General features: G+C 58.2%; 3 protein-coding genes across 5 annotated transcripts; 1 reads left to right on the forward strand and 2 right to left on the reverse strand.

The window, feature by feature from the left end:
* Positions 1-2,165: 2,165 nt before the first annotated feature.
* TWNK (twinkle mtDNA helicase) lies at positions 2,166-7,890 on the reverse strand. Its single transcript, XM_002718662.6, has 5 exons — positions 6,071-7,890; positions 5,680-5,920; positions 5,408-5,515; positions 4,668-4,809; positions 2,166-3,820 (listed from the first exon to the last, which is right to left on the reverse strand). Exons 1-5 carry the CDS (start codon positions 7,311-7,313, stop codon positions 3,500-3,502), a joined length of 2,055 nt encoding a protein of 684 aa, XP_002718708.1. The 5' UTR covers positions 7,314-7,890; the 3' UTR covers positions 2,166-3,499.
* An 88-nt stretch (positions 7,891-7,978) lies between these two features.
* MRPL43 (mitochondrial ribosomal protein L43) lies at positions 7,979-9,172 on the forward strand. The gene is made up of 3 exons (XM_008270367.5): positions 7,979-8,129; positions 8,245-8,351; positions 8,453-9,172. Exons 1-3 carry the CDS (start codon positions 7,999-8,001, stop codon positions 8,686-8,688), a joined length of 474 nt encoding a protein of 157 aa, XP_008268589.4. The 5' UTR covers positions 7,979-7,998; the 3' UTR covers positions 8,689-9,172.
* Positions 9,173-10,194: 1,022 nt separating this feature from the next.
* Positions 10,195-24,204, reverse strand: SEMA4G (semaphorin 4G). 3 transcript variants are annotated; one of them, XR_007911090.3, is made up of 16 exons: positions 23,944-24,204; positions 20,642-21,156; positions 20,397-20,545; positions 20,098-20,160; positions 16,615-16,713; positions 16,398-16,491; positions 16,162-16,275; positions 15,821-15,990; positions 15,561-15,730; positions 15,201-15,345; positions 14,850-15,072; positions 14,578-14,693; positions 14,285-14,445; positions 14,058-14,119; positions 11,359-12,390; positions 10,195-11,237 (listed from the first exon to the last, which is right to left on the reverse strand). XR_007911090.3 is itself a non-coding variant. In XM_002718661.6 (15 exons), the coding sequence occupies exons 2-15, from the start codon at positions 20,763-20,765 to the stop codon at positions 11,561-11,563; spliced, it is 2,520 nt and encodes an 839-aa protein (XP_002718707.4). In that variant the 5' UTR covers positions 20,766-21,156; positions 23,944-24,204; the 3' UTR covers positions 10,195-11,560. The 3 variants fall into 3 exon arrangements, 1 of the variants encoding a protein (XP_002718707.4); XR_016222002.1 differs by having other exon boundaries at positions 10,195-12,390; positions 14,285-14,440; XM_002718661.6 differs by having other exon boundaries at positions 10,195-12,390.
* Between the last annotated feature and the right edge of the window lie 1,376 nt (positions 24,205-25,580).

Here is a 25,580-nt window from a genome sequence, read left to right on the forward strand (position 1 = left end):
CCTCCCTCCCCTCTGGCAGCGCAGGTAGCCCAGGAGAGGCCCAGGCCTGCAGGTGTCTGGGTCATATTTGCAGGCTAATTGGGCTATGGAAGACTCCAGTGAGTTTTGTCTCTTCTCCCAGCCGTCCACTGCTGGGACACACACCATCTTGGCCAGGCCCTTCCTGAACTCAGCTGCTTGACCTCCACCAGGGCGCAGGCAGAGTGCTGGTTTTGTCCCAGGTAATTTGCTCCAAGCCTCTTTGGCTGCAGACGTGGACACTGGACTCCAGGGGCCTCAGGCAGGAACTACTGATTCCCCTGCTTCTTTCTAGGCTCCAGGGACTCCTGGAATGGAGTGGCACGTGTTTGGGTCAGGGGTGGGGTATTACCATCCCTCCCCCTCATCATTCTGCCTTGTGTTGTGTGGAGGAGTCTGCTAGGAGGGTGGGGCCAAACAGGAAAGCACACATCTCTCTGTCCTCGGTTCCCCCAGTCCCCCAGAGGATTTCCTGAGAACACAGCAAGCATTCTCGAGAGGCCAGAACCTGGAACTCGTGTCTTCTAGGTAGGCCTGACCTGCTATTGTGCATCTGGAAGCCATGGCCGCCGTTCAATGTTACAGACCCTGGATGAGGCCTAACCAGCCAAGGGCTGGGAATGATTACTGCAGGATTAGGGAGGCCTGGCTCCAGCCAGTCTGGGAGAGACCCCCAAGAAGGCAGGCCTGGGAGGAGCCACCCCCACCCCCATGGCTCCCCTTGCAGAGAACAGCTTTGCAGCAGGTTGGCTCCAGGGCGCAACTCTCACACACTGTGGCCCAGGTGCCAGGCCTGTCCGCCGGGCCCAGGAGGCCAGGAAGACCTTGCCAAGGCAGCCCCGCTTCCCCACCTGGCAACAGAGCCCTCGCCAGCCCCTTTAGGACATCGTGCATTCTCACCGCTCTTCTAGGCAAATCCAAAGGGAACCTGAGACCATCAGAGGGAGATGAGAAAATGCCACTCACAAGTACTTCTGACAGGACCTCTGGATTTCTTATTTTACAACTCCTGCTGGAGGGCCAGTGCTGCGGCTCACTAGGCTAATCCTCTGCCTGCATGCAGCGCCGGCACACCGGGTTCTAGTCCCGGTCAGGGCGCCGGATTCTGTCCCGGTTGCTCCTCTTCCAGGTCAGCTCTCTGCTGTGGCCCGGGAGTGCAGTGGAGGATGGCCCAGGTCTTTGGGCCCTGCACCCCATGGGAGACCAGGAGAAGCACCTGGCTCCTGCCTTCGGATCAGTGCGGTGCGCCGGCCACAGCACGCCGGCTGCAGCAGCCATTAGGCGGTGAACCAATGGGAAAGGAAGACCTCTCTCTCTCACTGTCCACTCTGTCAAAAAAAAAAAAAAAAAAAAAAAAAAAACACACTCCTGCTGGACTTGTTAAAAATGATTCCTGTACCCCTCCTCACCCCCGGAACTAAAAATGCATGTGTGTGTGTAGGGGGGTGGATTTAATCTGGGAAGGGGAGTAGGACCTAAGTCTTACATTTTAATTTTTTAAAAGAATTATTTGACAGTGACAGATCTTTCATCCAAATGGTGATAATATCAGGGGCTGGGCCAGGCCAAAGCTAAGAGCCAAGAACTCCATTTGGGTCTTCCACGTGGGTGGCAGCGACTCACTTGCTGCTTCCCAAGCACATGAGCCAGGAGTTGGATTAGCAGCACGGTAGTGAGAGATGGGAGGCTGGTGCCTCACGTGGCAGCTTAATCTGATGCACCACAAAGCTAGCCCTTATTCTACATTTCTAAAACAAATTTCCAGGCATTCTGGTACATACAAGGGCACTTCAAAAAGCTCATGCAAGATGGAATTAGAAGACACATTTATTGGGCCCAGCAGCACTGTGGCATGGGGGTTAAGCTGCCACCTGCAGTGCCAGCATCCCATATGATGCCTGTTCAAGTCCCAGCTGTTCCACTTCCTATCCAGCTCCCTGCTAATACACCTAGGAAAGCAGCAGAAGATGGCCCAAGTGCGTGGGCCCCTGCACCCTTGTGGGAGACCTAGAAGCCCCTGACTTCAGATCAGCCCAGCTCAGGCCAGTTGCTGTGGTCATTTGTGGAGTGAACCCGTGCATGGAAAACCTTTCTGTCTCGCCTTCTCTCTATATATAACGCTGCCTTTCAAATAAATAAAATAAACCTTAAGAGAATAAGTTTATTTTAATGTAAAAATATTTTGAATTACAAGTTCAAAAAGTTCATGGAAAACACGTTTAGGAAACAATTATGCATGGATTTCATTATTTTGCACCTAAATAAATTTACCTTTTAACTCCATTTTTCTGCAAATTGTGTAAAGTACCCTGTATTAACATTAGAGAAACATGGGGGAGAGACGCAGATTGGGGGTAGATCTAAAACATCAATTCTGACTCCCCCAGGAAAGTGTGAGGGGCTCCGGTCACAGAGTGCTGGCTGCTCACACAGAGCTTGGGCGCAGGAACATGGGGGTCCTCAGGGAAGTTAGTGATAAACATACACCACCCTGTGCTCCACAGGCCAAGAAGAGGTGTAAGGGGAGCGGGCAGTGTAAGGGGAGTGGGCGTGAAAGCTCTTTAACACCAGCGCCCAACTCGGAGGAAAGTCGTTACAGACTAGGGAGACACCTGGTGGACAAGTAAGGAAAAGCACAGAAACAAAAAGCAATGAGAAAAAGTTTGGTTTGTTTTTTTTTCCCCAGTAAAACTGGAAACGATGCTACAAAAAGTTCTAAGTCTAGCTGCAAGGGGCAGCATCCAATGGAACCAATGTCCAGGGACTGGTTCTGTGGGCTCCTAGTTTCCTCTCATGGTTCTGTGAGCAAGCAATCTCTCGGGAGCTAACTCCCGTCTTAGGCCCTGATACAGTCCAGGGCTAAGCACCTAGGAACCAAATCCCACCATGTGCCCCCTCATGTCGGGCTCCACAAAGAGAGGAGCGGAGGGGCTCGGCACCTACCATGTCACCCTTTGGCTTTGAAAGCCTGGGCTGAGGTTGGACAAGAAGCGCCCCCATTCCTGTCGAGGGTCAAGAGGCCCGACCTCACTGCCTTGAATCTGACTTGGTCATTCCCACCTGCCGGCCCTGTACTTTCTCCGTCTCGATCCCTTTCTCCACACGTGCATGTGACTCACTCACTCTAGTTCTGCACCCCCAGGCCAGATGCCCCCTGCTCAGATCACCTAATCAAAACTAGGCCGCAGGCGCGCTATCGCCCTACCATTTTCTTCACAGCATTTTCACGTCGGAAACTGTGTTTTCTGTTCATTCACCACGGGTCTTGTCTCCCCCACCACAAGCAGAGCCCTGTCTTTTCAGTGACGCAGATACAAGACCTCAAACAAAGCTTGGCACACAGAAAGTTCTCAAATACCCGCTCAACTGAATTTTCTCGCCGTGGAACCCTGCCCGAGAAGGGCCCACAGCCCAGGGTCCCCGGGTAGAGCCCTAGCAGCGGGCTACGAGCCCACGCCCCAGCGAGCGGCCCTCATGACCTTCACCTGGAAGGCTTGGCGGGGTCTGGCTGGGAGGGGCTGGGGGCCTGACTGGGGCAAGCCTCAGAGCTCTGGGCCACAGCCCCCCTTTTGCCAGAGGAGGGCTTTTTGGCCACTAGTTCATTGTCATCCTTGATCTTCTTGAGACGGGCCTTGCTCTTTGGTGGAATGGCGAAAGTGAGGGAATTCTTGTTGAACTCAAGCGGGAAGACGCCCACGTCTCCGTCGAAGCGGTTCTTGGACACCTGTAGGTACCGCTTCCCTGGCCCAGTGACCAGCTTCCGGTCCTGCAGGATCAGAACGTTGTCTGCTTCCTGGCTTGCCTGCGGGAGGGGCAGAGTGAGGGGCAGGAGTAAGAAGACACAGGAGCAAAGCGGCAGGAGTTCAGTGTGCTGGGAGGAGAGGAGACTGGGGATAAGGCCTCCCCGCATCACCAGGGGTCTCTGAAGCCGGGGCCCTTCAATCCTCCCGCTCCCGGACAACACGCCTGTGCTGCGGAGACCGTGCGAGCCGGCCCCTCTGCTTGTAACACCTGACCCCGCGGTGGCCACCCCACTCATCACTCAACTCTGCTCCAAATGTCCCACTGAGAGGCCGTTCTGCATTCCCTTAAAGCAAGCAAAGCTGCTTCCACATCTGCGTTATTCTTCCCCGGCTTCAAGTCTGTTCCATCACGGCACACGGCGTGTGCCCTTGCCCTGGATTCCCGGGCCCGGCCCAGGCCTGCCATGTACTAGGCACTCGGTGTAGCACTGGACGCCCTAGGATGAGGCTGCTCCTGATGCTAGCAGGCCGTCCCATTTACTTGATTATCTCATTTATCTGATTGAAACCCATTGTCTGCCAAACCTCCACCCAACCCTTGTGGACTCCTCCCCGGGAAGTCTCCCAGATCCAGGCCGACTCAGATGTTTTTCCTCTTCCCTCCTGAATACCTGTGCTGCTGATCACAGCTCTCATCGCACAGAGCTGCAGTCACACCTCAGTGTTTCTCCCACACGGGCCTGAGCTCCTACAGGACACAGCACCAATGAGGAGCAGCCTGCCTCTGCATTCTGCGCATTTCCAGTCCTCGTGTCAGGACCCCAGAGGACGGTCAGGATGACAGAAGGCGACTGAGGGCTGTCCCCTCCGCTCTCCAAAGCCTCAGCTCCTCTAAGGGCCACTCACTTTGGCTGAACCAAAAATGGATGCCGTCTGCAGTTCCTTGTCATCGTCCTCCTTCCGGGGATGAATGACCAGCGTCACGTGGCAGCTGTTGTCCGTGGCGAACTTCCGAAAGGCCCCGACGATGTAGTCCTGAGCTGCGATCCTGACCGCAACCCCACCACAGAGAGAGGTTACTGGACAAGACGGCACACACAGATCCACTCATGTGTCCCCACAGACCACCGCAAGCCCGCTCTACCTCCCTCTACCTGTGGACTCCCTCTCAGGGCCCCATTCATACTACTTCCTGCTGCCATACCCTATGTAACGCAAATGGGGTGGCCTGCACACATCTCAGAAAATAAGAGAATCGGGCTGCCATTGGGGCATAGCAGGGTAAGCTACCACCTGCAGTGCTGGCATCCCATATGGGCCAGTTTGTGTCTCAGTTGCTCTCCTTCCAATCCAGCTCCCTGCTAATGCACCTGGGAAAGCACTGGAAGAATGGCCCAAGTGCTTGGGCCCCTGCACTCATGTGGCAGACCCAGAGAAGCTGGCTCCTGGCTTTTCCAGCCATTGCAGCCACTTAGGGAGTGAACCCATGGATGGAAGATCTCTCTCTCTGTGCAACTTCGCCTTTCAAATACATAAAATAAGTCTTTAACAAGAAGAGAGAGAGAGTGCTTTGTGTGCCCAGAGGCTAGCTGCCCAAGAAGATGTGTGCTCAAGTGAGCTCAGGCTCGACGAGAGGAGGAGGTCACCTGTCTGTGGACAGCTGCTCATGACCCATCATGAACTGCAGGTTGTCGATGACCACGTGACAAACGTCGTAGACATAGACTGCATGCTGCATTGTGTCAATCACTGTCCTGGGAGGAGGAAGAGGCAAAGGAGTCGGGAGTCCAGCGGTCTCCAGAGCAGCCCGGGAGGAGGCGCCTGCCCTCCCATTCTCGGGAAACCCCACCCTGTGTAGGGAGACCTGGGAGTCCCCACCGCAGCTGGGGAAGCAGAGTGCCCGGGGCCGGGGCCGCACCTGATGCTCTGCTGCCCATGGAAGGTCATGAAGTAGAGGGGCAGGTCCTCAAAGCGGTCGGCCCACTCGTCGTATTTGTCCAGCTGCTCTTCCAGCCGCCCCACAGCGAACTGCGTGAGCATGACCCGGGCGAGCCTCACGTTGCTGATCTCAAAGCTGCCCCACAGCGTGTTCACCCCCTGCGTACACAAATCCAGGGCATATTCACTGATGAAGGTTGTCTTTCCGCTGCCTGTCGGCCCTGTGGAGGAGAACAGAGTCCTGGGTGAGGAGGGAATGTCCTAGCCTTGAAGCCAAGACACAGAGAAGGCTTGAGAAATTGCAAAAGGAAGCCTCCTTCTCAACGCCGGCAGGGGCCCAAACCCCCGCCCCTGTGGCCCCTCGGAATCACCTGTGAAGACCGTCAGCTCGCCCTTCCGATGGCCCTTCAGGAGCCGATTGAGGTCTGGAAAGCGGCTCCAGCGCACGCCAGCCGCCTGCTCCACGTTGGACAGTTCTCCTAGCACCTCTTCCCGAAGCTGCCGGAAGGACACGATAGACTTGTGCCAGGCGGGCAGGGCAGTACGAAGTATCCGAGAAAGATTTAAGCCCTGGTTCAGGGCATCCAGGGGACGGGGCTGCTGGTCCCCAGGCCGCACCAAGGAGCATCGCTTGGGGTTAAGTTTTCGGGCAAACAACTTGGCAGCTTCCCAGGACCGGAGGTCGTCCCCCAGCCAGAATACCACACGCCGGAACTGTTCAAGGTAAGGCAGCAGGGCTGGGGGTAAGCAGGCTGTTCCTCGGGGCAGGGTAAGGGTGGGCAGCCCCGTGGCCTGGTTCAAGGCCAGACTGTCCAGCTCACGGCTTGTCAGGACCACCTCGACATCCCGACGAGTGATCAGGGGCAATCCAAACAGGTTGTGGTAGGCACCAGGCCGGGGAATGGTGGTCTCCACATAGCGCACTCCATCCCCCTGGTCTTCCGCCCCTAGTAGCTTCAGGCCTCGTAATCCCAAGCCCCCAGGGGAGAACCAAGGGAAGACAAGGCTGCGGGCAGGTCGCAGATACCGCACACTGAAATGCCTGAGTGTGTCGTCCGTCACCTTGTTAAGGCCGAACATGACCCGAGCCAGCTTGGCCTCCTCTGGGTCAGGCAGCTCCCCGAGGGGGACAGCTCGGTCCCAGATCCTCCGCACCTCCTCACTGTCCTCAGCTCTCGGGGCCTCACTAAGCAGGGTCCCCTCTCTGGCCCCATCCCCTCGTCCCTCCACGCTGGCCTGGAAGTCTTCCCAACTCCCTTCTGCCAGGCTGCTCATGCACAGAAAGTGGCCTGTGGTTTTATCAATGAAGAGGCTGAAGGAAGCCGTGGAAGCCGCCTGGTCCTTGGGTGGCAAGGACCCCACAAAGGGGCTTGGAGCCCGCAGGCAGCTGTGGCCATCCTGGAAGGGGATCCCATGAGTCCGCAAATACTGGCGGATTTCGGTCGTTGTTACTGGCAACACCGGCGCCTCCAAGGCTGGCAGAGCCTCCTTCCGGTACCGTCTGCGAGGAGGGCCTGGAACCAGGCTTCGCGGGAGGCTCCTCCGGGCCATCCATCCCCCTCGCAGGGGCAGCAGGATGCGGAGCGGGTACGCACCCCGGAGGAGGACCCACATTCCTAATGCAGCGGGGAGTCACGACTTGAAAAGCCCTGGGTACCTGGTGTGGGTACCTTCACTAGGCCAGACCCTGGGGATCCCAGCCCCGCCCCCAGCACTCTGCAGGGCTCTAGATGGCTTCTCGCTGCCCCGTACACATCCCTCTGCACCCTCTTCACACTTTTGCCCTTGGACGTCGGTGTCGTCTATCTCGACTCCCTCACCGCCACGTCCTGAGCAGCGTCTCTCTCCCACCACCTCACCTCCGTGCCCCTCTACACCGTCCCTCAAGGACACGATTTCTCCGTCATCTCCTCCCCTCCACTGCCCCTCCACAGATTCTCCTCGCCGCTCTCACTGCTGCCATCCGCATCATTTTCGCAGTCTCTCGGCTCTAAGCCCCAGCTAGCGTCCCTTCTCGGCACCCTCCACACGACTCCCGCCGATCGCCGAGCCCGGAGGGACGCCACCACCTCCGCCCTCCTCGTGTCTTCCCTGGGCTCTGTTGGCAAGCGCTCCGCAGCCCCGGCCAGCGCCACCGCGCTCCGCTCACTCCGTTCGTCCGCAACGTGGGTCACCAGCACGCTTTGACCCCGGAATCAAAACTCCTCGGGCCCGGATGTCCCCGGAACCGGAACCGGAAGTCTCCGGGTTTAGTCCCTCCTCCACCGTCGCTTGGCTCCGCTCCCTGCGAACTGTGACCATGACGGCGCGCGGCACGTCCAGCCGCTTCCTGACCAGCGTCCTCCACAACGGGCTGGGTCGCTACGTGCAGCAGCTGCAGCGTCTCAGCTTCACCCTCAGCCGCGACTCGCCCTCGTCCCGCGGCGCCAGGTGATGTGCGCGGTGCCGTGCGCGCGAGGAGGGAGGGAGACAGGGAGTAACACGTCCTGGCTGAGGTCGCCCGGATCGGGGGGTCACCGTGCTCACCTTCCCTGGGTCCCCGTAGGGAGTTCGTGGAACGGCAAGTGACCGACTTCGCCCGACGGAACCCAGGAGTCGTAATATATGTGAACGCGCGGCCCTGTAACGTGCCAAGAGTAGTGGCCGAATACCGTGAGTGGGGCCGGGGCGGGATCGGGGCTCACCCCGCTAACCTTGCCCTCGCCTGACCCCCGGCCTGCCGGCTTCCACTGACCGCCACCTCCCTCTGCTAGTGAACGGAGCTGTGCGCGAGGAGAGCATCCACTGCAAGTCGGCGGAGGAGATCACGACGCTGGTGCAGAAGCTGGCAGACCAGTCGGGGTTGGAAGTGATCCGCATCCGCAAGCCCTTCCACACCGCTAGCCCTAGCATCCAGGGCCAGTGGCACCCCTTCACCAACAAGCCGACGACGCCGGGCGGGCTGCGCCCCCGAGAGGCCCGGGACACTGCCCCGGTTCAGTTGCAGTGAGAGTTGCCCCACCAGCTGCGACCCCGCGCTTTTGAGCTGTTTCCCAGGATAGGCGGCTCTTCCTCTGGGATTCTGAGCCCTGGCAGACAAGTGAAGCCGCCAGTGCGCAAATGGACACCAAAGGTTTCGCTTGGATTCACGAAGCGTGGCTTGTTTCTAGTGTCCGTGGGCCAGTGGCCTTTTTGAGCCCCTAATTCTTACCCAGTTGGCATTCCTGAGACATGAGATGAGAGGGCCTTCAGGGGTTCTACAGGGCCCTTGTTTTCTGAAATCCAAATTAATAACTGAACTGAAAACACAGCGAGGGGCCCAGAGGCTGCCGTCTGAAGCCTGTCTCTCCTGCTGCTCCATCCGCTGAGCCAAGGGCTGCTGTCTGCTACCGTGGCAGCCATCTGGGCTAGGCACTTCATCTGCTCTCTGTTTGTACAGATCTTAGTGAGATTAATAAACAGACCCATGGTCGTACTTGATCTGCCTTGAAAAGGTGTGCATATTTGAAGCCTCATTTTTCACTATTTCAAAACTGGAAGCAGCTTCCTGGGACACTGGCATCCCATCTGAACACCGGTTCCAGTCCCAGCTACCCCTCTTCCTGGGAAAGCAGTGGAGGATGGCCCAAGTACTTGCCACCCATGTGGGAGACCTGGATGGAGTTCCAGGCTCCTGGCTTCAATGTGGCCCAACCACAGCTGTTGCAGCTGTTTGGAAGTGAATCAGTGGATGCTCTCTCACATAAATAAGTAAATCTTAAAAAAAAAAAAAACCTGTAAGTGGAACATCGAACAATCCTTCAGAGTGGTTGGCATCAAAGGCCATGTGATGATTCTAGGTCTGACCTCTGGAGAGTGGTTTGTTGTTTTTTTTTTTTTTTTTGATAGAGAGAAAGGTCTTCCTTCCGTTGGTTCACCCCCCAGATGGCTGCTACGGCCGGCGCGCTGCGCCGATCCAAAGCCAGAAGCCAGGTGCTTCCTCCTGGTCCCCCATGTGGGTACAGGGCCCAAGGACCTGGGCCATCCTCCACTGCCTTCCCGGGCCACAGCAGAGAGCTGGACTGGAAGAGGACCAACCGGGACTAGAACCCGGGGCGCCAGCGCCACAGGTGGAGGATTAGCCAAGTGAGCTATGGCGCCAGCCTGCAGAGTGTTTCTTAGGTCAAGTCCCTGGTTGGTCCCAGCTGCACACATATCCCCTTGTGCTGAAATTCCTTGGGCCAGGGGTAGGGGGCTTTTAGGTTCCTGGGGGGCTGAGAAATGAGTATATTCCAGGCATAGAGGTTGGCAGGAGGGTTAGGAAAAGAGCCAGGAAGTGAAAAATCTACAAACTGTATGAATTCTTAAACCGTTATAATTTTCCTGGTTGTCATTTTCTAACCACCATGACCAGTGAGTAACGTGTGCCTTGGTAACCAAAGGGCCTGCGTGTCTGCCCCGCACACCGGGATGAAGAGCCCTGCAGCACCTTCTCCACAGGGGAAGGCCCGTCTAGACCAAGCAGACGACTCACAGCTGTGGGGAAAGGGTATTTATTAACCAACGGGGAGCAGCTGAGCCCAGGCTCCCCACTCTGTCACATGCCTGTTCCGCCCACCTGCGTGGTGAGTGGGGGCATTCCTAAAGAAGTGTAGCCGTTCTCACAATAAATACATTCATTGTGGGGTGGAGGTGGGAGGGTGGGTGAAGGGCAGTAAAAACCCGTGGGATTCCACGTTCTCAGCTACAAAAATAACAGTCATCCTCACCCAAGGGGGATGGGGGAGCTCAGTCAGGATTGATTGTCCCTTACAGGCCTGGAGCTGCAGAGGCCCCTGGACCCGGAAAGTGCCCCGGTGAGGTAGGACAGGGGTGGGAGCCAAGCATCCAAACTCCCAGCCTCTGCCCTTTGCATAGTTCCAAGAACGGGCTTCATGTGCCAGGTGAGACATCCGATCTCCTCCACTGCTGTGGTCCAGGGGAAGAAATGCTTGGTCCCCCAGAGGGGAGGCTGGCTCATTGAGTGCAGTGTTGGTCACCCGTCCCAGGGAAGGGTCTCCTCAGAAATGTCCACGGACCAAACCCGACAGACACGGTCCGAGGCGGCAAGGGGAGGCTCAGAAGGTGCATGTGGGTGGAAGTGAGAGCACGTGTGATAAGGTGCATGTTACCACATGTGCATGCGGAAGGGACACGCCTGGAGCTCTGTCTGTCACTCGAGAGGGACCGAGAGGAGTGGGGCTGACTCACAAGGGCACGGGAAGGGGCGAGAAGGGATTGATGCAGTCCCTCAGCTGGCCTGTTCCCAAGCTGCCAAAGAGGTCGCCACGTGGGGCGGGGCCTGGGGAAGAGGGCTAGATAGGGGTGTGGTAATTGGGAAGGTACCCAAGTCTAGAAGGGATGAAACACAAGAATCCACCAGAAGGTGGGGGTGGGGATGGGCCCTGCAGCCCAGCTGATAAACATTCTTCCGTGTGTGCGTGTGAGTACGCAGGGCTCGGCTGGCTGCAGAGGTCTTGTCTGGCCTCGGCCATGCAGAGGGTGGTGACATTGAGGCCATCTGGACCTGCAGAGCCCTGCCTGGGAGAAAGAGGAAGGGCTTGGGCAGACGAATGGGACCGGAGGAGGAGCCCCCTCCTCCTGAGTGTTTAGGGTTAAGGGTCTGGGTCTACAGAGCACCTGGTCCCAAGGGAGCACCTACCTCTGAGGAGCACCGGTGGGCCTGGGCTGCTCACGTGTGGGTCTTGGAGACTGAAGAGGGGGCTTTGGCTGGGCTTGCCTGACCAGCCCTACAGAGACAGTAAAAAGTTGGGAGAAGGGCGAGTTGCGGGGGCGTGGAGGCAGGGTGTTAGGAGGCAGCAGCCCAGCCCAGGGCAGACAGGCTGGCTTGGAAGAGGCTGGGCTCAGACAGAGCTCTCGTCCAGCTGCTCTATGAGCTGCGTGTGCTTCCGCTTCTCCAGGATGCGGCTGAGTTCCTCGGCAAAGGAGCAGGGCCCCGCAGGCACGCCATTGTTGCTCTGCCTCAGGAGCACGTAGCTGTTGCCGTTCATCCTCCGCAGCCTGCTGGGCAGCGCCACCAGCCCGTTGGTCAGCTCAGCCGGAGGCGGAGGAGGGGGTGGGGGCGGTGGTGCCGGGGCTCCTTCTCCGGGGATGATCTGAAGGCAGCCACCCTCCAGGCCCCCGGCCCCCTCCCCGTCATCACACTCGTCTTCCTCTCCAGGACACTGGCCTGAGACCGTCTGCAGCTGCACAGCAGAGCCCCCTGCCCGGCCAGCCCGGCCCAGCGAGTACTTCCGTCGGCGCCCTCCTCTGCCTCCCCGCAAACAGGCCACGTAGAGGAGGGAGAAGGCCAGGATAAGGCAGAGGCTACCAAGTGTGGCAATGGCCAGCACGTAGAGCAGCCTGACGTCGGGCTCCAGCTGTGCCGCAGACGTGACGGGAGCTTGTGGAGCTGGGGCAGGCGTGATGGGCCGCACCGTGAGGCTGTAGGAGGCCAGCAGCGTGCGCAGGCCGTTCTCCTCGGCGTAGCAGCCGTAGTTGCCACTGTGCTCTGGCTGGGTGTCTGTCACCAGCAGCCCGTCCACCCCCACGCGGTAGCCATGCTGCCCATCGCTCAGGCCCTTGCTCCCATTGAGTAGCCACAGGGCCCGGGCCAGGTTGGATGGCTGGTCACACGGCAGGAGGACGTCATCGCCGCGGAGCACAGAGCGGATCTTCAGTGGTGGTGGTGGCCCTGGGGAGGAGAGGGAGATCAGCACCTGCCTGTTTAGGGAGGGCGTTGAAGGTGGCAAGCCAAACCAAGTCACTGCCCAGTCCTGGCATCCCGCACGGACCCTGGAACCACAGTGACAGCTGACCAAGCACTCATGCTCCCGGGCAAGAGTCCCCTGAGACCTTCACAGGAAGCAGGCAGTCCCGTGGGCCCTGTTCCCTTCTCTCCATGTGCTCTCAACCTCTCCTGTACTTCCAATTCTGCCATCTGCCAGTGACGCCCGATCTCAGCCTCCAGCTTGGACCTCTCTCCAGACTGGAATGTCTGCCATGTGCTGGGCCTTCCTCAAGGGGTCTGGGGGCGCCTCACTCAGGCCGGGTACACCCAGTTCTTTCCTTGAACTGCACCACCAGCTACCTGACTGCTCAAGTCAGAAAGTGGGGAGTCTCCCTTGCCTGCCTTCCTCACTTCCTTATCCAGCCCTCACCAAGATTCTGCTTCCAGAATCCATCTCAGACCTCATTTCTCCCTGCACTGCCATCAGCCCACTCTGGCCCGTTTCACCCCATTCTCCACACGGTGGGAAGGTGATGTTTTAAAACCACAGCCGGGGAGTGGGCACTTGGCACAGTAGGTTACTTTGCTGCCTGGGGAGCCTGCATGCCGTTCAGAGTGCCTGGTTGGAGTCTCCATGAGCTTCCTGCTTATACTCATCCTGGGAGGCACAGATGCTGGGGGGCTTGGGTCACAGCCACACCCACGTTCAAGACCCGGACTGAGTTCTGGGCTCCCGGCTCGGCTGGCCCCAGCCCTGGCTATCGCGGGCATTTGGGGAGTGAACCAGCAGATGGAAGATCTCACTTTGTCTCTGTCTATCTGCTTTTCAAATAAAATGAAACAAAAAGAAAAACTAAAGAGAAAAACTACAAATCAGATCACACCACGCCTCTGCCCAGACTCTTCAGATTTCCTGTTGCTTTTCAACACGGTCCTTCCACTTCTCCAGCTCATCTCCAGGTGCCGACATGCCAGGCTCCCTCTGGCTACTCTGCCCTCTGCCTCGGTGCTGTTCCCGACCCCACCGCCCTCCTTTTCCCTGGTTAACTCTTGTGGGAGACGGCATAGCACAGTGATCAAAAGCACAGACTCGGGTCAGCCTGTTTGGGGTCAGGTTTGAATTCTGCCCCTGTGGCTCGATACTTGAACACCTGAGCCTGGAACTCCTTGCCTGTGCCTCCGAGAGGTTGTCCCTCAGGATAATCGCGGCACCTCTCACAGGAATGCTGTGCGGAGCCTCGAGATCGTGCGAGCAGGTGCGTGGTCCGCGCCTAGCACATGGCGATGCATTTGGCTACGGTTATTAACTTCTGTTCTTCCTTCAGATGTCAGCTCTGTAATCTGATCTTCCTGAACCCACTTCATAGTTGTTAATTATTAGTATTACACTGAGTTATTTGCCCACCCACTGGAGCAGTGCCCCCGACTAGCACTCACAGACACACCCAGAAGGGACGCACTGCACATCTTGACCCTGTGAACTCCTCCGTATCTTCTTTGGGCAATAAACGTCTGCTCAGCACCTTCAGCCAGGCTCTAGGCCGGGTCATCCTCGCCAAGAGCACACAGACACAAACATGACACGCAAATGACAATACACGGCAGATGCACCCCCCAGAAGTGTCGCTCACCTGTTTCCCTGCTGCCCTCGCATCCTCGGTTTCCCCTCTCCATGTCCTGTATCAGTGCTGTCCTGGGGGACAGAAGATCAAGGTTCGGAACAGGGGAAGTGGGCTTCCATTTCCCCAGGGCAAGGGTCGACCAGGTTGTTAGCGATAATTCGCCCCCACCCCACCCACTACAGCCTCCTCCACTCAGGCCATATGGAACCCGCACCACCCCCCGGCAGCCCTGGGACCTGTTGGCTGTGGTGGTGGCTGCCTTGCAGGCATGGGTGCTGGGGTCCCAGCCACAGTAGGGGTCCCGGGCCAGGATGCAGTCATAGCAGGTACGGTAGCGGGAGCAGCTGGACAGCGGTAGCTGGATGACTCCGCTAGGGGCCCCCACGTAGAGGCTGTGCTGGGAGAGAGTGAGCACGGCTGGTCGGCAACGCCCCCTCTCCCACTTGAGAGACACACACCCAGCCTCTGCCCAGGTCCCCACTCCCTCCCGCTTTCCAGGCCACATCGAGGGTCAGAAGTCAAGGGCTACCTGCACTGGAGAGATGACCAGGTTCTCCACAGACTGGGGCTCACTGAACACTTGGGTCTCCTCAATTATGTGCATCCCAGAGCCCAGGACCACGGCCTTATGGATCCAGCCGTCAGCTGGCACAGGGAAGGCAGAGGGTCAGACCGCAACAAGGGGCTCTGCTCCCGGCACCCACAGAGGCCTCACGGGACAGCCCAGGAGTCATGAGCTCAGGGGCTCCAGCAGCATTACTGATCAGGGTCAACAGAGGTGAGGATGCGGGTCAGAAGCACCTGTGCCCAGAAACAGCAGGTCATAGGTGGGTCCCGCCGGCGTGGTGACGGCTGTCCCGGCGAGGTGTGTGTAGCGCACATTGCGCTTGAGCAGCAGTGGCCGTCCGCGCGTGGGCACCACGGGCCGAGCCATCAGCGGGTGCAGCTTCACAAAGTCCAGGACCAGGGACGGCAGGTCTTGCGACGAGTTGTAGCCTCTGCTGCGCAGGGAGTCTGTGATGCACTGGCATGGAGGAGGGGCTGGTGAGATTCAGGGCTCCGCCCCCTGCCCGCCCTCTCCTCAAGGGTGGTCCCTCCTGCCCCGCCCACGGGTCTGTCTGTTTAGCACTGGCCCCAGGCCTGGGCACTTACTGAGCCAGGCCGGGGCTCAGGCACTCCACCCTCGTAGCGGCCCCAGCGCCGGGCACCATCCTGGTACTCCATGAAAGGGCCTGCGAAGACGGCCTGCACCTCGGCCAGGTCATAGCGGCAGATGGCTGAGGCCTCCAGGGTCTTCCTAGGAATGGGACATAATGGAGGGGGCTGGGTCACACTGAGCGGGGCCCAGTGTTGCCATGGCAGGCCCACAGCGGCCTCTGGCCCTAGGCTGGCCTGCCAGTCTCACCTTGCCACCAGTCCTCCCCACCATGGGTCCTGTCTCATCCATTTTGATCTCTTTCCCAGGGCCTGTGCTGGCCCAGCCCCTCGCCTCCCCACTGTCCCTGCACTGACCATTGTGTGGTCAGCGTGAAGGCCGCGTAGAAGTGCGTGCGCGCTGAGGCCTCCGCGTCCAGGCTGCAGACCGCACGCAGAGTCTCATACTGGGGGATGTGGCAGATGAGGCGAGCCTTCAGGAAGGTCGTCCACTTCTTCTGCAGGATCTTCTTTCCTCCCAGGTCTCCCTGGGGAGGCAGAGGCACGGGGTCAGGGGTCAGGAGCCAGGATCAGAGGTCCGGCCTTCACCCCGGGCCCCCAGCTGCAGCCTTTCCCACCTTGCACACCCGGGCCACACGGGCCACGCGGTGGTTGCTGCGGCTCTGAGAGAAGCTGCTGGAGCTCTCCTCGGCAGTGCGCTCCGTGAAAAAGTAGTAAACCTTGTCATCGTCGCCCACGGCGCTGGCCTCGCTCTCCCGCACCAGGACGGAGAACACAAACTCAGCATCTGCAGGGCCGGGCAGGTCAGGCGGCTGCTGAGACAGGCATGGGCCCCGGCCCCTCCCCTCCCCGGACAGCACACAGGAATGGAATGGACAGGCTCACCTGGGGCTTTGGGGGATGGCTGCCCAAGGAGTAAAAAAAGAAGAAATAGTTTCCTCCCCCGCATCCTCCTAACCATTGAGCCAGTGCATCGGTGCCTCCTCGGTTCTCAGAGAGTGTGGGTGGCGGCTCCGGCGGATGTCAGGGATGCTCCGGAATTCGTACCGCGTGGCTGTGTAGAGGCCTCCGTCTAGAGCAGGGACATGCCAGGCCGGGAGCCACGTCATAGGCAGCAGACCACAGGACACACGTAAATGGCAAGTCCTGGCTCTGAGACCCCCGTCCCAGGAACCGTGCTGAGAGCCTGCTCACCAATGACAAGGCCTGTGAAGCCACGGGCTGGGTCATAAGGACACTTCTCCTTCCCCTCCTCGAAACTGGTTGGCAAAGTGAAGGCCTCAGCATCCTGCAGGACAAGAGGCCAGCAGTCCATCAGTGGTCCCAGGCACACATAGTGGAGCCCAAGTTCAGACCAGTCTGGAGTCAAGGTCAAGGGTCAGGCATCTGGGCTACAGGAATGCATACTCACAATGGCTGCACAGAGGGGCTGGAAGGCGTGGGTCCCACATGCATAGAGGTGGGTGGCATTGAGCCGCTGTAGGAATCGCACATGGTTGAAGCACTCTGTCTGCGGGACAAGGTGGGGGAGGCGGTGAGCCCCCTGCCCCTCCATTAGTCTAGCTTTTTTTTTTTTTTTTTTTTGATGGGCAGAGTTAGACAGTGAGAAAGAGACAGAGAGAAAGGTCTTCCTTCTGTTGGTTCACCCCCTAAATGGCTGCTACAGCTGGTGCGCTGCACCGATCCGAAGCCAGGAGCCAGGTGCTTCCTCCTGGTCTCCCATGCGGGTGCAGGGCCCAAGCCTTGGGCCACAGCAGAGAGCTGGACTGGAAGAGGAGCAACCGGGACAGAATCCGGCATCCGAATTGGGACTAGAACCCGGGGTGCTGGCGCCGCAGGTGGAGGATTAGCCTAGTGAGCCGCGGCACCGGCCCATTAGTCTAGATTTGTAATATGATTATTCCCCCTACTTGTAGGGCAGTTCCTTCCAGGACTCCCATGGGCCTTCTCATTGCCCAGAACACAGAATACTCCCTGGAACTTGCTGTCCATGGCCGCCCAGAGATGACATGGCCCTCTTCTCTCCTGTAGTCCTCAGATAACCTCACTCCACTTTGCCAGCCTATGCATCTCCTGCACTTCCCCTACCCCAAGTGTAGGAGCTCCCACCACCCTGAATTACTTCTCTCCCATTGACTCCTTCTCTATAATGCTCCCCCTCCCCGCCCCATCCTGGAGCTTCACACCCTTCCCAGGGTGAGACCACCAAATCCATCCCCAGGCCCAGCTCTCTCTCCACCTGATAGTTGCAGACCCTTCAAACTCAACTCGTCAGAGAGCAAGCTTGCCGCCTCCCCAGCCTGCATCTCCCCTCCTAGACCTGCTCAGCCAGTCCGTCCCACCTTGCTCCTCCATCCATCCTGTTACTCAGGCCAGAAACCGGAAGTCATCCTTGTGCTTCCCACCCCTTCACCCCCACACTCAGTCCCCCTCCATGACTCATTCCTTGTCCTAAATGGCTTGTAACTTGGTCCACTTGGCCTTCTCCTCTACCTCTGCCTTCCACTGCAGCAGCCACCTGGCAGCTCTCCCAACACTCCACTGCTCTTTATAAAAACTATTCAGTGAATGAAGAATACATGCATGCAGTACAAGCTTCAAAAAGTATGGGGCAGGTGCTTCCAAAAGTGGTGCAGCAAGTTCACTGCTTGGGATGCCCACCTCCCATACTGAAGCACCTGGTTCGAGTCCCAGCTACCTATGGTGCTTCCTGCTAAGTTGCCTGGGAATCAGTGGGTGATAGCCGAAACACTTAAGTTTCTGCCATAGGGGCTGGCACTGTGGCCTAGCAGGTAAGGCTGCCGCCTGCAGTGCCAGCATTCCATATGGGTGCCGGTTTGAGTCCCAACCATTTCTCCACCAATCCAGCTCTCTGCTATGGCCTGGGAAAGCAGTAGAAGATGGCCCAAGTCCTTGGGCCCCTGCACCCACATGGGAGACCAGGAGGAAGCACCTGGCTCCTGGCGCAGCGCCGGCCGTAGCAGCCACCTAGGGGGTGAACCAACAAAAGGAAGACCTTTCTCTCTCTCTCTCTCTCTCTCTCACTGTCTAACTCTGCCTGTCAAAAAATAAAAATAAAAAAAATCTCTTTTTTTTAAAAAAAGTAGTACAATTGCTCTTATTAAAAAAAAAATTCAAGAAAGTGCAAAGGAATATGTTGTCAACAGATGGTTTCTTATTCATCCCTGTCTCCCAGGTCGGCTGCATAGACAGCTGCTGTTACCATTGTCTGCAGTTTCCTTCCAAGAGATTCTAACCATCAACACACCTTTGCTCCCCTCCCACGAATGTGAGCCACCAGTGCCCTGCAGGGTCCCCTGGCCCTGCACTCCTGGGCTCTGCCCCTTTTGGGGGCCTCACTCCCCTCTCCAGCCACGCTGGCTTTCTATGTCCCTCAGAAGCTGGGAGCTGCTGCCTACTTCACCTCTTTGCCTTGTTAATGCTTCCTCCTTCTGTATGCAGGGTTGGAATCTACACAGGCCTCTTTGTCTCCTCCCACTCCCTCTCCCTCTGCAGCACCCAGCCCCTGTCCTGCCTACCAGCTGTTCAGGCTCCTCTCTGACCCATACCATGCCTTCAACCTCCCCACCACTTTTCCCGCCTCCAGACTTCACCCTATTTTCCTCCATCCAGTGCCTGGGGCCAGGTCGATATTCCTAGCAGTATCACTGAAAATGGACATTCCTCGGAACACGCTTTGGGAAACATTCTCCTGATGCCTTGTAGCCCGGTGCGGTCCAGGGAGCAGCACATCAGTGTCATCTGGGAGATCCTTGGAGCTGCACACCCTTGGGGCCCACACTGTGGCATAGATTACACCTCCTCCTGCAGTGCCAGCATTCCATATGGGTGCTGGTTCAAGTCTCAGCTGCTCCACTTTGAATCCAGGTTTCTGCTGTGGCCTGGGAAAGCAGAAGATGGCCCAAGTCCTTGGGCCCCTGCACCCACATGGGAGACCCAGAGGAAGCTCCTGGCTCCTGGCTTCGGGTTGGTCCAGCTCTGCCGTTGAGACCATTTGGGGAATGAACCAGCAGGTGGAAGATCTCTCTCTCTGTCTCTTCCTCTCTGTCTGAACTCTGCCTCTCAAATAAATAAATATTTAAAAAAGAAAAAGAAAAAGGAAAAAAGAACTGCACACCCTTGTGCGGCCTCCAGGCCTCCTGAGTGAGCATGCGCATTTAGGGTGGACCCAGCTGATTCACACGAACATTAAAGTCTGAGAGCCTCTTTAGTATCCAACCGTGACCCTCAGCCTTCTAGGGCCGGGGTTCCTCCTGCCTCACCAGCCGTTTCCTACCCATGCTGCACCAGGAGGCGGCCTTTCACAGCCCCCTGGGCTGCCTCTCTGAACTGCAGCTGTCTCACCAGCACCCCAGACTCGCCGAATAGGAGTCCCTGGGCTGGGGCCCTTGGGAACGTGTTGGTTTTAGCGCTCTCCAGGTGGGTCGGGTACTAGCCAGACACGGGACTCCTGTGGCCGCCCATAACTTCAGCCAGGAAGGGCTGACCCGTCTCTAACAGCCCTCCATGGAATGACTGGGTACTGAGCTGCTTCTCAACCAAAGCCTCATCTTTCTTGTCTGTAAAATGGGGTGTAACACTACTTCACAGGTTACTTGAGCACAAGGCAAGGCAACAGGGAAATCACTTATAAGAGGCCACTTATTGCTATCATGATTATTATTTGGGAGCCCCGAGGGGATTAAGATGCCATGACAGGCCAAGCGAACAGGCCACCACATGGTTGGATTAGATGTGCTGTGCCCAGGGCTCTACTCCAGCAACGCTTACAATGTTTACTGTGAGTGACTAGCGGGTCTGTGTCCCCACGAACCCTGGAAGCCCCAAGTGAAGGCGAGGCAGAAAGCAGTGGAGGACAGGGCAGACCACGTACCTGGTTGTTTTTCCCTTTCTGATGGCATTTGCTTTGCATCTCTGGGGAGGCCTCCCAGCGGATCTGGGGGGGATAGAGGGAAGGGGCTGATGCATTGGCTCCAGCGGCTGTTACTCATAGGACCAGGTGATGGGAACCCAGGGAGCAGGGGAAATGGGTGGGGAGGAATTTCAGGCGGAGCACTGGGCGCAAGGCAGGCCTGCGCTGGGCCGAGCGGCACCGTCCATGGAGGCTGACAAGGTTTCCAGGGAGCCGGGTGAGGCTGGAGCCGCTGTCGGCTCCAGGTTCCAGAGACTGACCTCTTTGTGAGCACCATCTCCTATGTCCTGGGCGCTGAGAGAGAACAGGGCGCCTCGGGCTCCCACCAGCAGCCTCCCCGAGGCCTCTTCCAATAGCAGCGTCGAGTAGTTCTGGGCCTGGCCCTTGAAGTGCCGGGTCCCGGAGAGCTCTGCAGAGAGTAGGGCAGAGGGCCCAGCTGCAGCTGCAGGGCTGCCTCCCCTCCCCAGCCCAGGCTCCCACGGCCTTCCCAGGTTGAGGGTCTAACCTTCATAGGGGATGGTGGTCCGAGGGGTGGCATCCAGCTCTCTGGATGGACGTCGCACGGAGAGTCCAGGGACTGCGGTTGCTAGGAGGAAGCTCAGAAGGGTGGGCCAGAGCCTCCCCAACATCTTCCTGGGGAGGCCCAGACCAGCAGGACCCCCAAGGGGAGCCGGGGCCAAAGTCGGGGGGGTGGGTAGGTGCGTGAAGGGAAGAGCAGTCACAGGCGTCAAAGTGCGGGGAGGCCAGGTGGAAAGTCAGGGGTCATGAGGCCATGGGGTCAGGGGTCATGAGGCCATGGGGGTCAGGGAGTCATGGGGCCAGGGGGGGTCCTGGAATGGGGGGGACATGGAGTCACAGGGTTGTGTGGCCATGGAATCCCAGCGGAGAGGTCACAGCGAGGGATGGAAGGCAGACTCCATGGGGACAGGGAGCCGTGGAGTCACTCAGGGGCTGCAGGCTCCTGGTGGGGTCGCCCTGCCCCCGGCAGCAGGGCTAGTCTGGTTCTCTGAGGTCGCTTTTCTGAAGGGTAAAGGAAAGACACAAACACACAGAGGGGGAAAAGCCCAGTTGTTTGATCTGCATGTGGGCAGAAGATTGACCGCAAGACCCAGACCTCAGGGGGCACTCCAGGGGGGAAGTCGGTGTCCACAGAACTCCCACACCCTCATGGGCTCCCGGCATTCTGCCCAGCTTTCTCTTGGGATGCAGAGGGCTGGAGTGGAACTCATCTTCCTTACAAGACCCTCGCCTGCCCCAGCCCGCCCCAGGCAGCAGGCCTCCTCTGGCCCCACCTCGGTGGAGCTGGGGCTCTGAGAGGGAATGCCTGCTCCTCCCTGCAGTGAGCCCCAAACAGGCACAGCTGCTGCCCCTGCGGCCTGCAGGACGGCCTGGCAGAGGTGGGCAATGGGCCTTTGTGAATTTTGCCCTGTTTTCCCTTTGTTTTTTCTTCTCCCTGGCCTGAGAGCTCCCTCTGGAATTTCTCTTTAATTAGACACTTCTCCTCCTCAGCATTCCTCTCCGAGGGGGTGCACATCGCTGCCCTGCCCATGCGAGTCTGTACTGCACCTTCTGGCTAGGCTTCCCCACGTGTCCCTGCCTGCAAGCAGGCACTCACAGGCCCGGGGGCTGGGTATCTGGGGCCCCCAGACAGGTGTAATGTCTGTGCAGAAGGCTGGAGTGTGTGCAAAGCCAGTTCACTGAGACAGAAGCAACAACTGAGGAGCTCTTGGCCACTTGCCTGGCACGTCTTGGGGACCACTACCACCTCAGCTCCCTCTCCGAAGCTAAGCAGTTGGGGCTGGGGTGGGGGTAAGCCGCAGGCCTCTCCAACTTTGGAGGGGCTCCTGCGGCTCCCTGAGCTGTGCTGGGTGTGGAGGAGGCCTGACTCACTCCATCTCACAGACACCCACGGGCAGGGTCAGAGGTGCCACTGTGTCTCCCCTCCCTTACAGGTCAAATATTAACTATCTGGCCTTGAAGAGAGGGGAGGGATCAGGAGCTGGCCAGACGGATAAGAGGAATTTGGAGAACTTATTTAAGAGAAGAGGTAAAGGCCAGCCCCATGGTGGACAGATCCCAGTGCCTAAGAGGAGAGAAGAGTGCCCCAGACCACAGAAAGGCTACCAGCTGCTGGTCTGGGGGCCAGGGCAGCAGGAGGATCCAGGAAAACTGCCCAAGCTCCACCTCTCCCGGGGAGGCACACCTGTTTACCTTTGGGGCCTCCTATTTGCTCAGCACAGAAGGCAGGGTGGGGGGGTGGAGGGAGCCTTATCACTAGGAATCAGTCCCTAGGATTGGGCAGAAGGAACACACCCCAGATTCGAGGCACCACTCAGAGTGTGGTACATGGCACGCGCACACAGGTTCTGAGAAAGGTGATGTGCACGCACACAGGTACACACACATGGGCTCACAAGGAGGGCTGTGAACAGCCGTCCACACACATACACCGAGAGGGAGGTTTGTGCACACACATGCACAAGGAGGGTCATGGCCACACACAGCTATGCATACTCAGAACATACAGCCCCGGAGGTTGACACAGGTGGGTTTATATGACTGTACATGTACTCAACAGGAGTGCTCTGCACATACACACACGTGTATGGGGACACGCACCCAAACCTGTTGATCAAATGCTTCAGTACATGTGTGTTCACAGAGTCCCAAACACAGTCACATCCATGTAGAAACAAACAAGCATGCATATCGGGGTCTAGCTCTTGCTGCAGGCTTGAAGGCTGCCGGTGTCCACTGGGGTGAGATGCAGAGCAGAACCCTGCCTCTCTTCCAGAAAGTCCCAATTCTAAAGCCAGATTCCAAGTGTGTGTGTTGGAGGAGGGGAGGGGAGAAGAGGATGGGAGGGGATGCGGGGTGGGGGGTGGGGCTTCTGACCAGGGATTCCCAAGGCCATGCTGCAAGGGAGGAAGGGGTAACTAACTGAGGCAGGGGGAGGCCGTTGGCTTTAGCAAAGGAAACACGGAGGGGAACGGGTAACTTAGCTCTCCTCTGCCCCCATGTATACTGCAGTTCTTAGATAAGGGAGTTGGGCTGGTGCTCGCAGCCCCTATTTAACCTGTTGGGAGGGAGGGTGGAGCTAAATGGGCGGGGCGGTGCATGCCATCCCCCTCCTCCCATGGCAAAGCGGGTTCAAGGTCTCCAGTTCACAGCCCACACCTCACCCCGAGTTCCAGTTAGGGTTCCTCCCCAGCGCCAGCCTCGTGAACTCTGACCACCTTGTCTATTAAATCCTAGGATGAAGGGAACTGGGGCGGGGAGACCCCTCTCAAAAACAGGATCAATGGAGGATCAGCAAGCTCTCGACCTTCATTCCAGATGTCCATCCGCCTGGCCTGGGTGGTATCTCCCCTTGCCCAGCAGGATGGCAGTCCCTTTTGCTTGAGAGAGCCCCTCCCCCGCCACCCCCTTTCTCCACCATCCTGGGCGGTCCGCGGTTCTCTGCTTTCGTCAGGTCTAACCTTAGTCTCTACTGCTGCAGCCCGAGGACAAGCTCTCCTTCCATCCCGCTGTCGCCGGGAGACGTGACCCAGATCCCAGGGAGCACGGTTCGCCACGCGGGCCCCCGCCCCGTGCCGGTCCCCGACTCCACCGCGGCGGGTCTGCGCCCAGCGCGTCCCGAGGCCTGGCCCGTGCCCCTTTAGAGCCTATATACGGGGCCGGGGACTCGGCAGTGAGAAAGGCCTGGCTCAGTTTGGGGTGGAATGGATGTGGGGAAGGCCTTGACTGGCCCCAGGCCCAGCCTCGACCCCCGGCCCCGCCACCGCCCGCACTCCCCGCCTCCCTCACCTTTGCGTTGGGATCCGGGGCCATAGAGACAGCGACGCTCAGCTCCGCCGCCCCACAGCACCAGCTGCGGGAGGAAGGGGCTGCGGCCGGAGGCGGGGCAGGGGTGGAGGCGGAGCCGGGGGTGGGGCGCGGCCTGGGAGGCGGGACCGACAGGGCAGGGTACGAAGGGCGCAGCTCTCTTCTTTCGCGCCCCCCACCCTAGCACAATAAATATGGTCAGAGGGCACCCTGCCCGCCCGCGGACATCTGGTGTCCCCCTCCTCCAGGCGCGGCGGCCGCGGTATCGCCCTCTGGTGGTGGCCTCACCGCCCTGTGCGCCCTCCACAGGTTTCTAGCTCGCCTGCCCCTCACCTCTCTCCTCTAACTTGCCTCCCGCGGCGACTTGGAAATCCTCCCCCTGGGGTCTTTCTCTTTCCGAGGGCTTCTGGCCTGTCCTTTCACCTGGGCCTCACTTCCTGCGCTCCTGACACCTCTCTCAGCTCTCGGCCTAGGCTGGGGCGGGGGCGGGGGCGGGGCTACAGGTGGAGACCAAGCATTGGAGCAGCACAGCGTATGGATTCCCAGATAACAGGCCCCTGCAGTCTGGCTGTTCAGCTGAGTAGGTGAGATGGGGTTAGACCCCTGAAGGGGATTAAGCAACAGCTTTGACCTTAGGCGCACACAGAAAATGTTCTTTCCTGGATAAATGAGCCACAACCTGGCCACTCACCAAATCATAGCCTTAACTCTGGTTCACCTCTGGACTTTGGTCAAACACCTGCTTTCCCCTCCAGCTCATCTTGAACACGGTTCTTACTCCAGCACCCTGGGCCCTCCTAGGCAAATACGCTGTGCTGCCCAAGTCCAATCACTTTCCCCAGCAGCAATGAGGAAACCCTCTCAGAATCTACTCCCCCGCTCAAACTCAACTACAGTGATCCTCTCTCAGTCCCTGTCCCGGCCACTGCCCAGTACTGTGAACCCAGCTCTAGGATCTGAATGAAATCTGGGCTCTGGCTGTGACCCAGCCTGGTCCGCCCCGCTTCCCCTGCCCCCCGACAGTACTGATGTATTCTAAGAGAAGAAAGAGGAGGACCACCTACATAACTGATTGTCGCAGGCGCCTAGGAGTCTGAAAAGGATTTGAGTGGCATATTTAACTGAGGGGGCCCGTTTCTGGATTCCCCAAAGCTTACACAGTTTGGCACTTAATCCTGTACAATCTCGTAGTTTGGATTGCTGTGTGTGACTGCAGACTGCTAGACAGCAGGGCTCACATCACACTTCCACCGCCCCCCAAACACCTCTCCCAGCACTCTGCAAATAGGCTGTGCGTGTGTGCAAGGGGAGGGAAGTAGCCAGGAGAAATGCTTACATTGTATACATACACTTTATGTTCAGCTTTATTTATATTTTTTGTGCACTCATCTCACCCTGAAGAATAGCCCCATTTTATAGATGGGAAAGCAGGCTTTAAGAGGTTAAAGTGATCTGCCTTGAAATTTATTTTTGTGTTTATATAGAGGACAGTCAAGATGGGAAGTCCGAGGAGGAAGCAGGGTAAGCCTGAAGGGGCAATGTCATTAGCAGACACAGAAACATGCAAGTTTGGAGCAGGCATGGAGGTGTTAAGCTGCTGTTTGGAATGCCTGTACCCC

This window comes from Oryctolagus cuniculus, chromosome 15 (assembly GCF_051225735.1).
Source record: "Oryctolagus cuniculus isolate XC-2025 breed Fujian yellow rabbit chromosome 15, ASM5122573v1, whole genome shotgun sequence".
NCBI classification, from domain to species: Eukaryota; Metazoa; Chordata; class Mammalia; order Lagomorpha; family Leporidae; genus Oryctolagus; species Oryctolagus cuniculus.

What these genes read in the sequence shown, in the direction of transcription:
- TWNK (XM_002718662.6), bottom strand. Translation starts at nt 7,313, where the DNA reads ATGTGGGTCCTCCTCCGGGGTGCGTACCCGCTCCGCATCCTGCTGCCC. An exon ending in GAGCAGCTGTCCACAGACAG is followed by an intron (nt 4,810 to 5,407) that starts GTGACCTCCTCC and finishes GGTTGCGGTCAG; the next exon opens with GATCGCAGCTCAGGACTACA. An exon ending in CCATTTTTGGTTCAGCCAAA is followed by an intron (nt 3,821 to 4,667) that starts GTGAGTGGCCCT and finishes CCCCTCCCGCAG; the next exon opens with GCAAGCCAGGAAGCAGACAA.
- SEMA4G (XM_002718661.6), bottom strand. Translation starts at nt 20,765, where the DNA reads ATGTTGGGGAGGCTCTGGCCCACCCTTCTGAGCTTCCTCCTAGCAACC. An exon ending in GAGATGGTGCTCACAAAGAG is followed by an intron (nt 20,161 to 20,396) that starts GTCAGTCTCTGG and finishes TATCCCCCCCAG; the next exon opens with ATCCGCTGGGAGGCCTCCCC. An exon ending in TGGTCATCTCTCCAGTGCAG is followed by an intron (nt 14,446 to 14,577) that starts GTAGCCCTTGAC and finishes ACTCTCTCCCAG; the next exon opens with CACAGCCTCTACGTGGGGGC.
- MRPL43 (XM_008270367.5), top strand. Translation starts at nt 7,999, where the DNA reads ATGACGGCGCGCGGCACGTCCAGCCGCTTCCTGACCAGCGTCCTCCAC. An exon ending in CCCTCGTCCCGCGGCGCCAG is followed by an intron (nt 8,130 to 8,244) that starts GTGATGTGCGCG and finishes GGGTCCCCGTAG; the next exon opens with GGAGTTCGTGGAACGGCAAG. An exon ending in AAGAGTAGTGGCCGAATACC is followed by an intron (nt 8,352 to 8,452) that starts GTGAGTGGGGCC and finishes TCCCTCTGCTAG; the next exon opens with TGAACGGAGCTGTGCGCGAG.